This window comes from Brassica oleracea, chromosome C8 (genome assembly GCF_000695525.1).
Source record: "Brassica oleracea var. oleracea cultivar TO1000 chromosome C8, BOL, whole genome shotgun sequence".
In the NCBI taxonomy this organism is placed as follows: Eukaryota; Viridiplantae; Streptophyta; class Magnoliopsida; order Brassicales; family Brassicaceae; genus Brassica; species Brassica oleracea.
This window is the reverse complement of record NC_027755.1, coordinates 14,867,493-14,882,762: the sequence shown is the minus strand read 5'-3', so window position 1 is coordinate 14,882,762 and position 15,270 is coordinate 14,867,493. Positions and strand designations below refer to the sequence as shown.

At 33.5% G+C, this 15,270-nt stretch overlaps 1 protein-coding gene and 1 pseudogene across 1 annotated transcript; one reads left to right on the top strand and one right to left on the bottom strand.

Moving 5' to 3' along the window:
* Window positions 1-1,916: 1,916 nt before the first annotated feature.
* On the top strand, window positions 1,917-2,615 carry LOC106308731. The gene has a single exon (XM_013745858.1). It carries the CDS (start codon window positions 1,917-1,919, stop codon window positions 2,613-2,615), a length of 699 nt encoding a protein of 232 aa, XP_013601312.1.
* A 10,296-nt stretch (window positions 2,616-12,911) lies between these two features.
* On the bottom strand, window positions 12,912-13,983 carry LOC106312002 (annotated as a pseudogene).
* Between the last annotated feature and the right edge of the window lie 1,287 nt (window positions 13,984-15,270).

Here is a 15,270-nt window from a genome sequence, read left to right as displayed (position 1 = left end):
TATTTTCTTACAATGGGAGAAAGAAATCAATGTGTTGGACGAATAAGGATCGACCATCTGAATAACGATAGATTGACGTTCGTTTGGTGTTAAAATGGACATCGTCCGAATGATCCAGAACATCATCCAAATGATCCATCTAGATGAGTTTTAAAAATTTAGGCTAAAATGAAACTCATCCAAACGAGTTTAATTGGTGCATCTGGATGGAGATGAATATGTCCAAAATAACAAATGACGAATTTACCCTCATTCTAATATATGTTTATATTCAAATTTATACAAACAAATAATTATGATATATTTTTTAAAAAAACTTAAAACTTATAGTTTTTCGCCAAAACCACAAAAATACATTTTCCCTCCAAAATCACAAAATACATTTTCCTGTCAAAACCGCAAAAAACATATTTTCGCCAAAACCGCAAAAATGCATTTACCTCCCAAAACTGCAAAAAAAAAAAAAACATTTTTTCACTCCAAAACGGTAAAAATGTACTTTTCGCCAAAACCGCAAAAAATCAAATTTCCGCTACCATCGCAAAAACATTTTTTTCCCGCTAAAATCACAAAAAAATATTTTTCTGCCAAAACCGCAAAATTATATTTCCCGCCACTCATATTTTAAAATAATTATATTTTAGATAATTAACAAAAAAATATTATAGTTAAACAAAGATAAAAATATTATTGAACCAAAACAAGGATATATAAGTCATTTTTTACTAAAACCATCTAGATGTAAATAGAGATGAACAAACGAACAAAAGTTCATTTAGATTATCCATCTGGATGATCTGGGTGGAGAAACGAAGAGTCTCAGATAACATCCATGAAGATAATTCCATGAAAGCAGATGTAAAATGTAATTAAGATTTATGTTTTCTGTTTTCTTTTTTTTGGAACATTTTTTTCTATATGTATTTTTCACAAAAAGAAAACACAACAAATGTTCGAACGTGGGGCTATTGCACTTTGGTAAATTTGGGGACTCATAAATTTTAAGTATATTTGGGTAGAGTTGGACAAAATATCCATAAATTTTGATTCGATCTGTTATTCATTTTAATCCGAAAATTCACATATCCGTAACTTTGCAAATCAAAGAAAATATTAAAATTAAATATCAGTTAACGACAGAGCAAACACAAATACTATTATTTTAAATTGGATATCTGATCCGATCCGTTATATAAATATATGTATGTAAAGTTATATATATATTATTTTATAAATATATGTATATAAAGTTTTATATATACATATATATATACATATATAATTTTATATCTTTATATGAGTTTTATAATATGTTTATCCACTAAATTAATTATTTAGTTATTAATTTTTTAAAAGTATGTATTTTCTTCAATTTGTAATGAAATATTATTATTTTATATCAAAATTTTCTTCTTTTTATGGATCAAATCAGAGATCTGGTAAAAATACGGATTTTCTGGATATCCAAAAGACCAGATATCTTAAAAATTACGGATAAAATCGAATCAAAAAATCGATTGCTCGTACCGAGTGGAATGGCTTACGGATAATCACTCCGTGTACACCCTCAATTTGAGGCCTATGGCAACTATGCCTATTCAGATACACAGTAAGCACAGCTCTGCCCACGACATCTAGTGGTTTGGCACTACTTCCTAACAATCTCCCAAATTTGATATTTATATCATATATCTTAATATAGTTTGGCCTGCAAACTTAGCATCTTTCATGTCAAACGCCTTCTATATGTTATACTATCAATAGTGGAATCAATAATGATAAGTTAAGCTACAACAGGGTAAATAATAAAAACCAACTTGATATAATTCAGCCAAAACTAGAAACCACAACTCCTCCAGATTTTTCTATTTATAGTTCATAAACTCTTTTCTTCCACTTAAACAACCAAACCACATATGGCTTCCAAAAAACCTGTTAACCGCCCATCAGTTAGGCACCCGAGTCACAACCATCCATTGCGCGTCTTTAAGGCCCAAAATGAAGATGAGATTATCTGTTCAGGATGCGAGCTCGACCTAACCGGACAAGCTTTCAAGTGTACGAAGGACTGTGATTACTTCTTGCACAAGTCATGTTTTGACCTACCTCGTGAAATCAATCACAAGTCTCATCCTGACCATCCCATAACCCTGTTTTATTCCCCATCTTATGATCATCAGTCTTACGAGTGTGACGCTTGCGGTGAGTACGGATCAGGATTCACTTACAATTGTTCTGTGTGTAAATACGACGTTCATGTCGGATGTGCTTTCATCCCTGAGACCGTGGATCGTGAAGACCACAAACACCCACTCACTCTACTTTACAAGATTCCATGCGAAGATGGCAAGATGTACGTATGTGATGTTTGTGAAGAAGAGGTATCGGAGAATCTTTGGACTTATTACTGCAAAGAATGTGATTACGGTACGCATGTGCATTCTTGCGCCCTTGATGAAGATTATGAGAAGGAAGAGGAGGAGAATCGAGAATCCAGCTCCGCGGCTTCAAGGATGAAGTCGTTGATGAAGGCTCAAGACGAGATTGCGGCGATGAAGCTCGAGTCACGTATGAAGAAAGCCGCTAATAATGCTATTATTTATTCCATAAGATGATGATGAAGCTTGTCATTGTTCTTTCTTTAATAAATTTCGTTTATCGTGTCTCATTGAAAGTTTTTTTTCTTAAAATAATAATAAACTGATTGAACATATATTAGCTAACTTTATAGATTTTTAAATTTATGGTTTTTATGTATTTTAGTTATTTGTAAATTGTATTAGTGGTTGATATCGGTTTTTGGTAAAAATTATATGAAATCAGAAAGTGGTATGTTAAGATACATTTGATTTGATATTGGGCCTCTCTCTCTCCCTTCCCTCTCCCTTCTCTCTACCAGAAGTTTCAAAACCCTAATTTACTGCCGTTCTCAGCCGGTGGTGGCCTCCGGTGGTTTCTCTACCGCCGCCGCTGCCGGCTGTCTCTCCTCCTCTCTCTGTTTCCCTCTTTTCCCCTGTCTCGCCTCATTCTTCCTCTCTCTAGCTCCGCCGATATACTCTCCATTGTGGTCTCCCTCCCCTCTCCGGCGTCACTGTCCGGTGGTGAGGTTTCTGGAGCGGTGGTGAGGCGCGGCTGTGAGAGTGAGGTTTGGTGGCTCTTCCGAGGGTGAATTCGAGACATTGCATTAGATCTGGCCAGATCTGCTAGCAAGGGTGGGCGATGGTGCTCCGGTGGTGGTGTTCTGGGTCTCCGACGCTTCCTTCGGCGTTAGTTAGCTGTGGTCGATACAAGAACCCTCGTTCTCGGTTGGGGTTGCTCATCTTTGCGATCTCTCTCCAAATCCATCTGTCTCTCATCACCAGTGAGAGGTGGCTGGTCATGGAGTCGATTTTGGATCTCAATCGGGTGCTCTGGTGGTGGTGATGATTCTCTGCCGGCAGTTTCTCCATGAAGATTGCTGCAGCAGCTCCTTGTGGCTAGAAGGCTTTGCTGCCTGGATCTCGAGGTAAGACTGGGCTCTCTTTCTTCGCTAAATCAGAGGTGGCGTTCTGATGATGCGGGTGGCTGGAGCTTCTTTATGTGGTGAAGGGTCAGGCTCCGGTTCTCGGGGTCAGGCTCCGGTTCTCGGGGTCAGTCGCTCGCGCGGGTTATTGTTGGTCTAGGTTGTTGTAGTCGTCCTTGGTCTGCAATCCCGGTGGCAGCGAGTGTTGCTAGCGCCTCTGAAGATAGGGTGTAGTTCTGCGGTTTCTTGCCCTTTGGTGTTAGCGTCCTTTTCCCCGTGCAGAGTCTGGTGGATTTGGTGGGTTATCATCCATTAGTATTTCCAAATAAGAGCGGTTTCAGGCTGAAGTCTGGGTATTGGTGGATCCAGTGGGGGTCTTAGGGTTATTGGAGTAGTGTGGTGCCTCTGATCTTCAGGTGGGTGAGTAGAGGTGGCTGTTTGCGGTGTTTGGTGGCTGCAGCTTCGACAGGCTCTGGTTCGTCAGTTTGCCGCCTCGGTGCAGTCCCATTGTCGTCTACTGTGACCTCCTTGTTCCGATGGTGTCTTTGCATCTGCAGGTGGTAGGGCTTTGTAGTGAGGCTATTTTTTTGGAGGCGAGTGCCTGGGCAAGCCATTATATATCAGCTCGTTCTCATATGTTTACTAGTGTTTTCACTTGAAACTCCTGATCATGCGTGTTGCGCTCTCCGACCAATCCTTTTAAGTGCTTCCCGAGTGGTCTTTCCTCTAACTCTTGTTTTCTAAGCCTAAATCGTGTTTTTCTTATTGTTTTTTCGTTGTTGTTATATGTAGTTTCTTTCTGTTGTTGTTTCTGCTACTAGTTTGTCATTGTAACTTCTGTCACAAATTTGAAAATGGTAATACAAGCTTAACATGTTTACCAAAAAAAAAAAGATACATTTGATTTAGCAAGACAATAACTTAAATCAAAATAATAAAAATGTAATAAGACATATTTTGTGAATAAAATAATAACTTAAATCAAAATCTATATTATGATAGTTGAGTTTTTGCTCACTCCTCAGCGTGCCACGTCAGCGTTTTATGGGCCCCACTTTTAAAAAGTGTGAAAAAGTGTCAAGCCCATGGCTTGAACCCGGGTTATTGAGATATAAACACAAACATTTATACTACTAAGCTAAAGGAAACTTTGTACATTGATGGTCGAACCTAATATATATTTATGAAGGTCAGAAGCCGTTGCTTCTTCGGCTTCCTCTGAGAGCCGAGACTGCAAGTGTATTATGGATTTCATTTTTAAATGAGATTCATCACGTTATATGAAGAACCATATTGTAAACTGTCGTCATTTAACATGAGTTATGGTTCTTTTCATTTTTGTCTCAGACAAGTCTGAGTTACAGAGTTGCGTCGTGTGTCTGTTCGTAATCTATTTTTTCACCGGTGAACTTTTCATCTCGCCATCTTAAATCGATTGATCATAAACATTCCTGATTTTTAGCCCCCTATATATATGATTCTTATCTTTGATGAACCCAATCTGCATCTCCATAAAACTCATTGATTCCACTTAGCTTTAACCATCTTCTAGAAAATGTCTCTCTCTGCCTCTCTAGTTCCTCAAACCGGCGTCCCCGGCGTCCGTCACTCAACCTTCGAGTTTCTCTGTCTTCGTCGTAGTAATCAGAGCATAGCCTCTGGCCTTCTCCCCTTCTGAGATTCCCTGAACTTCAAGAAAGACAGTGAGTTTATGGGAATCACAGTTCTCTTCCTTGATTAAAAGACAAGTAAATCTTCAATCTATCACACTTATTTAACATAATTATTTTTAATTGATTTCCTGATTCTTTGTTGTATAATATTATTTACAGATTTCGTGATTCATGGGTTTATTCCCGCCGGAGTGCTAATCATTACATGTAATCTTTGAAAGCCGGTTCCATTGTGAAAGTCGATAGTTTTGAGGTTGCTAGATGCTCAAGCATGTACAAGATAACTGATCATCCATTCCTCATTCGTTTCATCTCACCAACCATTATTGATGAAGTCACCACGGGTGCTCCTGAGATCAATCTCCAGTCAAGATTAGTCTGTTCGAGGCTTAACAGAAACACAACAAGCCAAACAATCAAAACACCAAAAACTAGAATCTCAAAAAGACGAATCATTAATGATCACCTCTCTTTTTTGTCTAATCTTACAAATAAACTTCAAACAAATATACCAAACCAATCACCTCAACTAAAACTCAACGACGCATACATCGAGTCAGCAAAACAAATACAAACTACACATCGAGCTATTTAACAATTTACAAACTTACTTTCGCAGATGTTTACGAAGAAGACGAAGACGACAACCAAGATCAGTGAAATTACCTAAACAAAAAACAGAGTAAGTTACAAACTCTGATAAATACAACTAACAATAATTTTTGTGTACATATTACCCATCAAATAAAAGAGAAACAAACACAGCCACACCATGAGATACAAGAGACAATCCCGACAGACACAAAGGCGACAACAACATCTCAACCTGCTCACTCCTCTTGTCTTATGAAAAATAGCTTGCATGTCCAATGCCAACATGCCAATGCTATCGTCTTCTTATGAGAAATACATAAATTCGTTTAAAACCCATTAAGGCTCAAATACTCAGAATTGTCACTCATTTTATAGTTATATCTGCAAGTCTTCATGTATTTGTTTTAAAGGTCCGGTAAAAACAACAAGTTTAAAAATAAAAAAAAAAACATATAAAAAACATAATAAGGATAATAAAAATAATTACATAATACACACAACTTACACAACTAAATTGGAGAAAAAAAAACCAGAAACAAAAGGTACTCTCAACAACCTTAATATAATTTATGTCTCAACAGTACAAGAAACAAATTAAAAAGACAAATAAACAATCTCAGTGACACAAAAGCAACACCATGAACTATATCAATCACATTACTAACATAGTTTAGTCTTTCATAAGTGGAGAACAATGCATACACAGTTCATCATCACAACTCTAACCCTATAACAATAAAACAACTTGAAAAACAATAATCGACACAAAACGCAAAACTCACAACTATAATAAACCTTGCAAATGTTGAGATGAAACAAGAACTCTGTCTACAACCCCGCGCTTGCGCGGGGTAATGTCCCTAGTAATAAAAATGTATAACATTTATTGTCACTTAATTTTTCACTCCACATAATTATTTTACTAAATAAAAAAGTATTTCTTTTCACTTAATTTAGCCAAACTTATAGAAAGAGTTCTTTTTATTAGTTTATAATATCAGTTAGGCATGAACATTGACTATCCATTTAGGTACGATTTGTTCATTTCGGCTATCGGTTTTTTTGTTTCGAAATTAGGTCCCATTTGAATATTATAAAATTTTGTATGAGCTTTGAGTTTGGTTTTTCTGGGTCTGGATGAGTTTGGTTCTGATGTATAGGAACCTAAAAATATCTAAATAACAAATGTATCTGAAACGGTTTCGGATATTTGTACCAAAAATAACCATATAACCCGATTCGGTCCAGCTCTTTTGAATACAACTATTTATATTATGGCACATCTAAGAATATATGACACTAATTATAAAAACAATTATCAATATATATAAATATTTGAACCAATATACATCGAGACTTCTATAATAAACTTTTCGATCAAACATTTATATATATTGGTTCAAATATTTTTATATATTGATAATTGTTTTTATAATTAGTGTCATATATTTTTTCGATATGCATAGTATTTTTGAAGAAGAAGAACAATTGACTAAAAAGAAGAAAAAGAATAAAATGGCATAGTATTTTTTTTATCAATGTCAATTAGAGGAATTATGTATGATATGTATAGCGACTACAACAAATCATGTTATCTCCTGGTGCAGGAGTGTATGGAATGGGCACCGATGTAACAGATGGATCGCACCCACTGATCTATTAAATGACAAAAGGCGATGGATCACAATACATGATAGCCGAACACAAGATCATTTAAGACTGAGAACAAAAATATATAAAGTTAGCGAATCAGTCTATCTTGCAAAAGAGTTATGAAGCATCGTGTTATTATATTTCTATTATCATGTTCAACTTAAAAATGTATTTGTTGTATGTTTCTATTCTTGTATTATGTTAAACCTCTTTTGATATTAATAAAGATAAAATGTTATAAAAAAATTCAACTGACTCTCCACTTGTCATAAATCAAGTTAACGTTTAAATAACACCGTTTACGGTTTTAGGGGAATTAGTTTAAAATCGATAGTTTGTGTATGTAATTCCATAAGATAGAGTTGTTCATGTGGTTTTTGGTATGGCTTAAAAATTTATGCGTGAAAAAACCAGGAACAACTAGTTCATAGGAGAATAAACCATTTCCCCAAGCAAAGAGCATAACTTGATATGTTCAATTTCCACGCGAAATTTATGGCCGACAAATTTATGACCCTTTTACCATGTTCAGATGCACTAAAACCCCATGTGTTTGGGCTTTTTTTTGTTTTGCAAGAGTGACTTTATATATATGTATATAATATGTAATAATCAGCGCCATGCTTGGAGCAAAATATTTTATAAATATTTTTAAAACATATATATATATATTTTAAAATAATAACAAAACATTTTTTTTTGTAAAATCAAATTTTAATCTATATGTTTTTAGTTTTGTATATATTAAACATTTTTAAGTGGAATTTAAGTTTAATTAATTATTTGAGTTTACAATTTATATTTAGGATCTAGACGACTTCGAAAAAATCTTATGACGAATAGTATTTTATCGGTTAGAAAACTTTTAGGAAGTATTTCAAGTTGAAAATATAGAAGTTTATAATTCCCGCTAAAATTATTTTAGTTTCCCGCAAAAATTTTAATTTTTAGTTAAGTCTTCTAACAAATAATGCACTAGAAAACTTCTATGTAGTCTTTTTTAGGGTTTGGTAAGAAGACTTATTTTATCGAGATTAGAAGATTTTGAGGAAGTCTTGTTGTGTGTTTTTATGTTAGAAGACTTCCATGAAAGTCTTACGAATTAAAAATATTTAACATAGTTAGAAACTTTTGTCTCACTATATAAATAAAATTTACATATTATCTATTTTCCTCTCAAATGGCTGCAACAAAACGTAATGTTTGTCACTCTAAAACTCTCCAACCTCTCTCTAATCTTTTTGAACTTGAAATACCAAACTTTATTTAATTTCTCATCTTTGTCTCATGTCTTTCTTACTAATTTATCTTGTTTTGCATGTCTTTTAATACATGGTTCTCATCTTCCACTCATTTAAAGTTAGATTAATAAATTTTGGATATGTATTTTTGTGTGTTCTATAAAGTTAGATTTATCTAATCTTTCACTCATTTTCTATGTTTTAAAGTCATTTGAACATTTTTTGATATGAAGGTTTTTCATATTTGAGTCAGACTTTGAAAGACTTCGAGGAAGTCTTTACGAAAATCTTCTAACATATAATGCGTCTTCTTCCATATCTCCTCTTTCGTAACAAAATTGAGTGTTTATTGTTCTTAAGTATTTGGTAGTCGATTTTCTAGTTTCAATTTCTGCGTTAATCCTTTGTATTGTTGCAGTAAGTTGCCCCGGTGTGGATTTTAGTTACCACCTCCAATAGTTGTATTAAAGAGCGTCTTCTCTTTGGAATGGAAAAATAAAATTACTCGTGAAAAAAATACCCATTGAAAAGTAAAGGCAAACAGAGTGCCTCTCTCTCTTCTCTCTAGAGAGAGAAAATTTCTCTCTTCATGTGTTTCTTACCAGGCTCTAATCTTTTAGAAAGAAGATAAGATTTGCTCTGTTTTTTTATGTTAGATAACTTTCGATCAAATGATATAAACTTTTGTTTTCGTCATAAACGATTTTGTAGTGTTTAGTTCAACCAAATCAGAATTGTTTGTCAATTTTATTTTCCTCTGATATGGTTTGAACACAAATAAAAAAAATCTTCTGATCTTTACTCGGATCTTAGTAGCAGTCTCTGTGCTTTATGTAAATCCCTTACTCTCTTGTACTCGACTTGATCTTATGTGCTTCAGTAGAGTAATACCGTGTCCTGTCAAAGCGTAAGTCCTAAGTGGGTGCAAAATTGATCTCCGATACAAGAGTTTCGTCGGAGGCGGGGACACGTTTGTCTTGGCCGTTTGTTGAAGGTATAGGAATAGAGAGGAAGAAAATCTCAGATGAATTGCTACGGTCGGATCCAGATTCATAGAACCGTGTTGAAAATGAGGTTCTGAAAATTCGGTGGAAACAAGGAAAATTCACGGCGGCCGGTGGAGGTCATGGTGAATGACGGCGACCTCTTCGTTCTCTCTGCAGAATCCCGCATGTTCGACGTGTTGAGCTGAGTTGAAGGGTTAGCTATACGTAATGGTGATCTGATTCACCTGCATGTACCTGTAATTTTAAAGTTTGGGCTTTTAAACCCATGTATATGTTATCTGATCCACTGTGGTCCATGAGACTAATAAATATATAGCCAACAACAAAAAAGTAAAGGAAAACAAATCTGTTGCTATAGAAACCAAATAGTTTACTTAGACTATCTCTAATGGTACATAATAATTTTCTTTATACTTCACTTTAAAATAGAGTAACTCTATCATAGAGTTCTATTATAGAGTAACTCTATTATAGAGTAACTCTATTATAGAGTAACTCTATTATAGAGTTGGATTTTCTCCAAATGTTCACTCTATAAGACCATCTCCAATGGTACACAATAATTTTTTCTATATTTCACTCTAAAATAGAGTAACTCTATTATAGAGTTGGATTTGGTTTAATGGTTCACTCTATAATAGAGTTACTCTATAATAAAGTGGAATATAGAGTAATATTGTTTTTTTAATATAGAATAATGTTGTTTTTTTACTCTATTTAGAGTTAAAAAAAACAACAATGTTCTATATTTCACTCTATTATAGAGGCACTCTATTATATAGTGAACCATTGGAGCAAATCCAACTCTATAATAGAATTTTTCTATTTTGGAATGAAATATAGAAAAAATTATTATGTACCATTTGAAATACCCTAATAGAGTTACTCAATAATATAGTGGAATATAGAGTAATGTTGTTTTTTACTCTATATTTGGAGTTAAAAAGTAACATTACTCTTCTTTTTTTTTGAACTGAACATTACTCTATATTCCACTTTTTTATAGAATAACTTTATTATAAAGTGAACTGGAGCAAATCTAAATTTAGAATAGAGTTACTCTATTTCAGAGTGACTTATAAACAAAATTGAGATGTCCTTGCCTAATAGCAAGTCGGCTTCATAAAAAAATCGGTTTGGAATTCTAGTGTTTGTTTTGACTTTTGAAAGCAGTAACAAAACCATATTTCATCTAACACCACAAAAAATGATATTACTAAGCTAAATGGAGTTATTGGATTGAATATTAAAAACATAGAACCATCTATTCTTCTTCCACTGTCCAGTCTGTCCCCTTCTCCCTTTGCAAAGAAACAAGGGTTTGGCCACATCAGATATTAACCCAAGATCTGACATTGATTAGTTCAGATTCATCTTACACAAATATAAACTACGGCTATGAATGAAATGCAAAACAAAATACAGAATAAATGCAGATTACTTAATTTGCAGTTTGTACTGCACTTGTTATCCATTCAACATTTAAAATGCAGAACAAAATAAAATTATAAAATAATTGAAAAACTGCATGCAGATACATGAATGTGTTAATTCTTGAACTGCGTGGACAAGAAGAAAATGGGCAAGGTTCGGATGCAGGTGGGATGTGAGGACCAATAACGTACAAGCATGTTTTTTTTATTAGTTACTTATTAAAAAACTCATTTAACTCATTTCACTAACTTTTAAACTAATCAAAAAAATTTTCAAATGTATGATTTAATATTTTTACTTCTTATTTATATAACAATTTATTTTTAGCTGAGTTAATTTATAGCAATGATATATAAAATAGATACTATTATTTATATTATCTTCTATAAATATGCTAATAGAAAATTATATATATTTAGTTTGCATATTCATAATTTTTTTACAAATTATTTGTTGCAATTTGTAAATTATACATGTTATTTTGATTCTTTTAATATGAACAGTAAATCATGTATAATATTTACAAAAAGTAACTAATATTTCCATATAAATTAATCATATATCGTTCGGATATATCCAAAATAAAATATAAATTTAAAAGAAAAACATAAAAATATATAGTTATTTACATAGAATGAAGTATTTAAGATACTTATTTACATTTTAAATATTTATTGATAGATATCATATCAAAATAAATATGAAATTTAATATTTTAAGTAAATATTTATTTTTCAAATATTTATATTTTATCTAAATTTGAACATTCAGATCGGGTTTTTTCAGATATTTTTCAGATTTTTCACTTGTGTGAGTTCGGTTAATAACACTTTCGGTTCATATATGTTTTATAACACCCTATAAAACCCATTCATATATTTTTTACATTTTGGACTTGGTACGAGTCAGTATTTCGGTTCGAGTTCGGTTCAAAATTCAGGTTAAAGATTTTATGTCTAGCCCTAATTAATGTCTTTGGATCTTAATTGGATTTTAATTTGGACTATAAAATAATCAAATGGAAAAGGAATACTCTTTGTCTTCTTAATGAATTTTATATAATTTTTAAGTTTCAATATATTTATTAGAATGATAATATATTTTTTTTGTTTTACGGTATTTTTGTTGTAATTGTGTTTACCTTTTATACAATGTTTAAACTTTCTTTGTATTTATAAAATAAAAAAATAAATGATAAGAATTTGTATTTTTGTTTTAGATATTTAGTTTACAAATTATTTTTAACATTTGGTTAAATACACTAATTCGATAAATTACATTAACTAGTTAAATCTGTATTTGTTCAGCATGATATGTGTTTTGGATTTGATCTGCATACCATTAGAAGCATACATCCTGCATATGTTAGATTCTTTGGAGACTGTAATCCAAAGAAACAAGATTCATTCTGGTCATATCATGTTCACCTCACGGTTGTGTTTTTTTTTTTGAAACACGGTTGTGTTTACTTGGATTTATTATGGAACATATTTCTTGAATGCTTGCAACCAAATCGTATTTTTAGACAAAAAAAGTTGAGACGTAATGAAAAGCAATTATGGCAAAAGAAAGCAATCTCTACTGTTCGGACCCGAATAAACCAGAATAGAACAGTTCTTATTAAATGATTTTACAGTTCTATCAAAAGAATTCGCAACTACATTATGAAACCAAAGAATAGATAAGTTTGAAATGATGAAATCTCCTTTCCGTTATCCTCAATTACTTTCACTTCATGTATTATGGAAGGTAAATAGTATATCATTATAACTACAACGCAAGCATGTAACATAATTTACATAACAAAAAAATAAAGACTTCGGTTTCAATATCAGCAACATTATCACTATACTTCACACATAACAAATCAAAGCTTAACTCAAGAAAACCACGCATAAATTTCGGTACATTTTTCAAGGATCCACTAAAAAGATGGACATACATTTAAATGAGAGAGGGGCTGAATAATAACCATAATATTAAAATAGCATAAGGAAATCATGAACATGTAAAAAATTTTAATTCTTTGGAAAAAAAAGGAAAAATACGAAAAGACAGATGGGCCATACTAACCGAGCATGTGTGTCTCTTCGCCATCATGACCTGTCTCTGCCGCTAGAGCCAGAGCCAACGGCGGAGATAATTGCATTCAAAGCACGAATCTGCATCTCCATGGCAACAATATAATCGGTGGTTTCTTCTAGAACCACCGGTAACGGTTGTTTCCGGCAACCAGGAATTAACCGGCTCAGCAATTTCACTTTCCTCTGCACAGCTGGCAAACCCTTCGCCTTCAGCCTCGAAACCGTTGATCTCTTCTTCCTTAACCGGTTATTCCCGGTTATCGTCGGAGGATGATTCGAATATCTCGGCCGGTTCTGTTTCCTGAACTTGAGAGTCACTTTAACCGCCTTAGATAAAATAGCTCGGCTCCATAGCGTTCTGCCTCTCGCCGTAACCGCCAGAGACCTGTAAGCAGCGTCGCGTACGGTTATACCTCCGCCGCGAGGAGGTAACGAAGGAGATTGATCCGCGGCGGCGGCGCTAATCCGGAGTTCTCTTAGAGATTGAATGATGTTGGTGGAGTAGATCTGTTGTTGCTTCTCTGATCTCCATAGCTGCACCGAGGATTGAGACGGTGGTGGTGACGGCTGTTTCTTCTTCCGCTTACGCCGTGATTGATCATAACCAATGCTCGTCGGCTGATTCATCGACTCCATGTTAATTCCTCTGCTTACAGTATCTGGAGACACAAAATAGAAATATACGAAACAACAAAGGAGATTAGCGTATGATTAAGGGTTAAATGTAATTAGATTACATGTGGCGAGTGGAGGTGGAAGAAGGTGAGACGTCAAAAGAGATAAAGAGGAATACTTTTGGACCAAGGAAAGGTATAATGGAATCGATTTTTATATTATCTTCCTCCATGTGATCTCCACTCCCTCCATTTTATCAATCATTAATGTTGACTAATCTTAATTAACACTACTAATACTTTATGAAAAAGGTTAAAAGAAATGAATGACGACCTAAACTCTACTTGTGTTTTGTTGTTATGCGTTGTTGACGAAAGAGATGTTATGCGTTAGGTTAGTAGGCGGCGTATTTTAATGCATGTTCCTTTATTCGATTCAATACACTGCGTTACGCCATAGAAATATTACCAAAAGAAGACATTCATCCACGATTTTCTCAACACGAAATAATCCTGTCGCAATAAATGGGATATCTTAGAATTTATTGGAAACGGACAGAAAACAAAATTCTCGTTATTACCCAATCTGTTTTTACTTTTTATCTTGTCTTCAATAAAGTTATTACACGTTTAGGTGTTCGATTCGTACAAATTCGTTTTTTTTTTTCGTACGACGGCAGCTAGTGGTGTTCAGGATCTCGGTAGATTAACCATTTTAAATCTTTATTAGTACTAAATGCTTTATAGGTTTTGCTTTTTTGTACAATTCACAATCCATCAACCTTGGCTTAATCTTAAATTGGATGGTTCAAGTTTCTCGGAAGGAATGTCTCATAATTGACTGAGACTTGTGTAAATCTTAAAACGCCTGCGGGACTAAGAGCACCGTTATCCTAACAACTGGTAATGGGTTGCTTAAGTATATATTATTAGTATTTAAGCATTTTTTTTGGTAAGCAACTTAGCTAAGCAACTTGATAATTATTCTCTTCCATTGCAAGTTGCTTATAATAGGGATCTTAAATTTTTTTAATAATTTTTTTTAACTTCAAATTTATTTAATACATAAAATATATTACAAGATAACATTTAAATATAGATTTAAAAAAAAAGTAACAAAACAAAGATTCATAAAATAAACGAGAATTATTTGAAAGAAACATCCGAGATCAGTTGTTGTCTTCGTTACGTCCAAATTTATTCCATATATCTTCAACCAAATCATCTTTGAGTTGTTGATGCATTTGTCTATCACGAATTCTTGTTCGAGCACCCATCATATTTGCGATATTTGTAGGGATATCTGGTGAATATGTTAGATCGACATGTGAAGTTCCGGTGTCTTCTCCTTGTTGGAAACCTGTAACATCAAAGTGGGTGTATCCATCTCGTTCGTCTTCTACTATCATATTGTGGAGTATGATACATGCTCTCATAATCTTTCCGATTTTGACTTTATCCCAAAAAA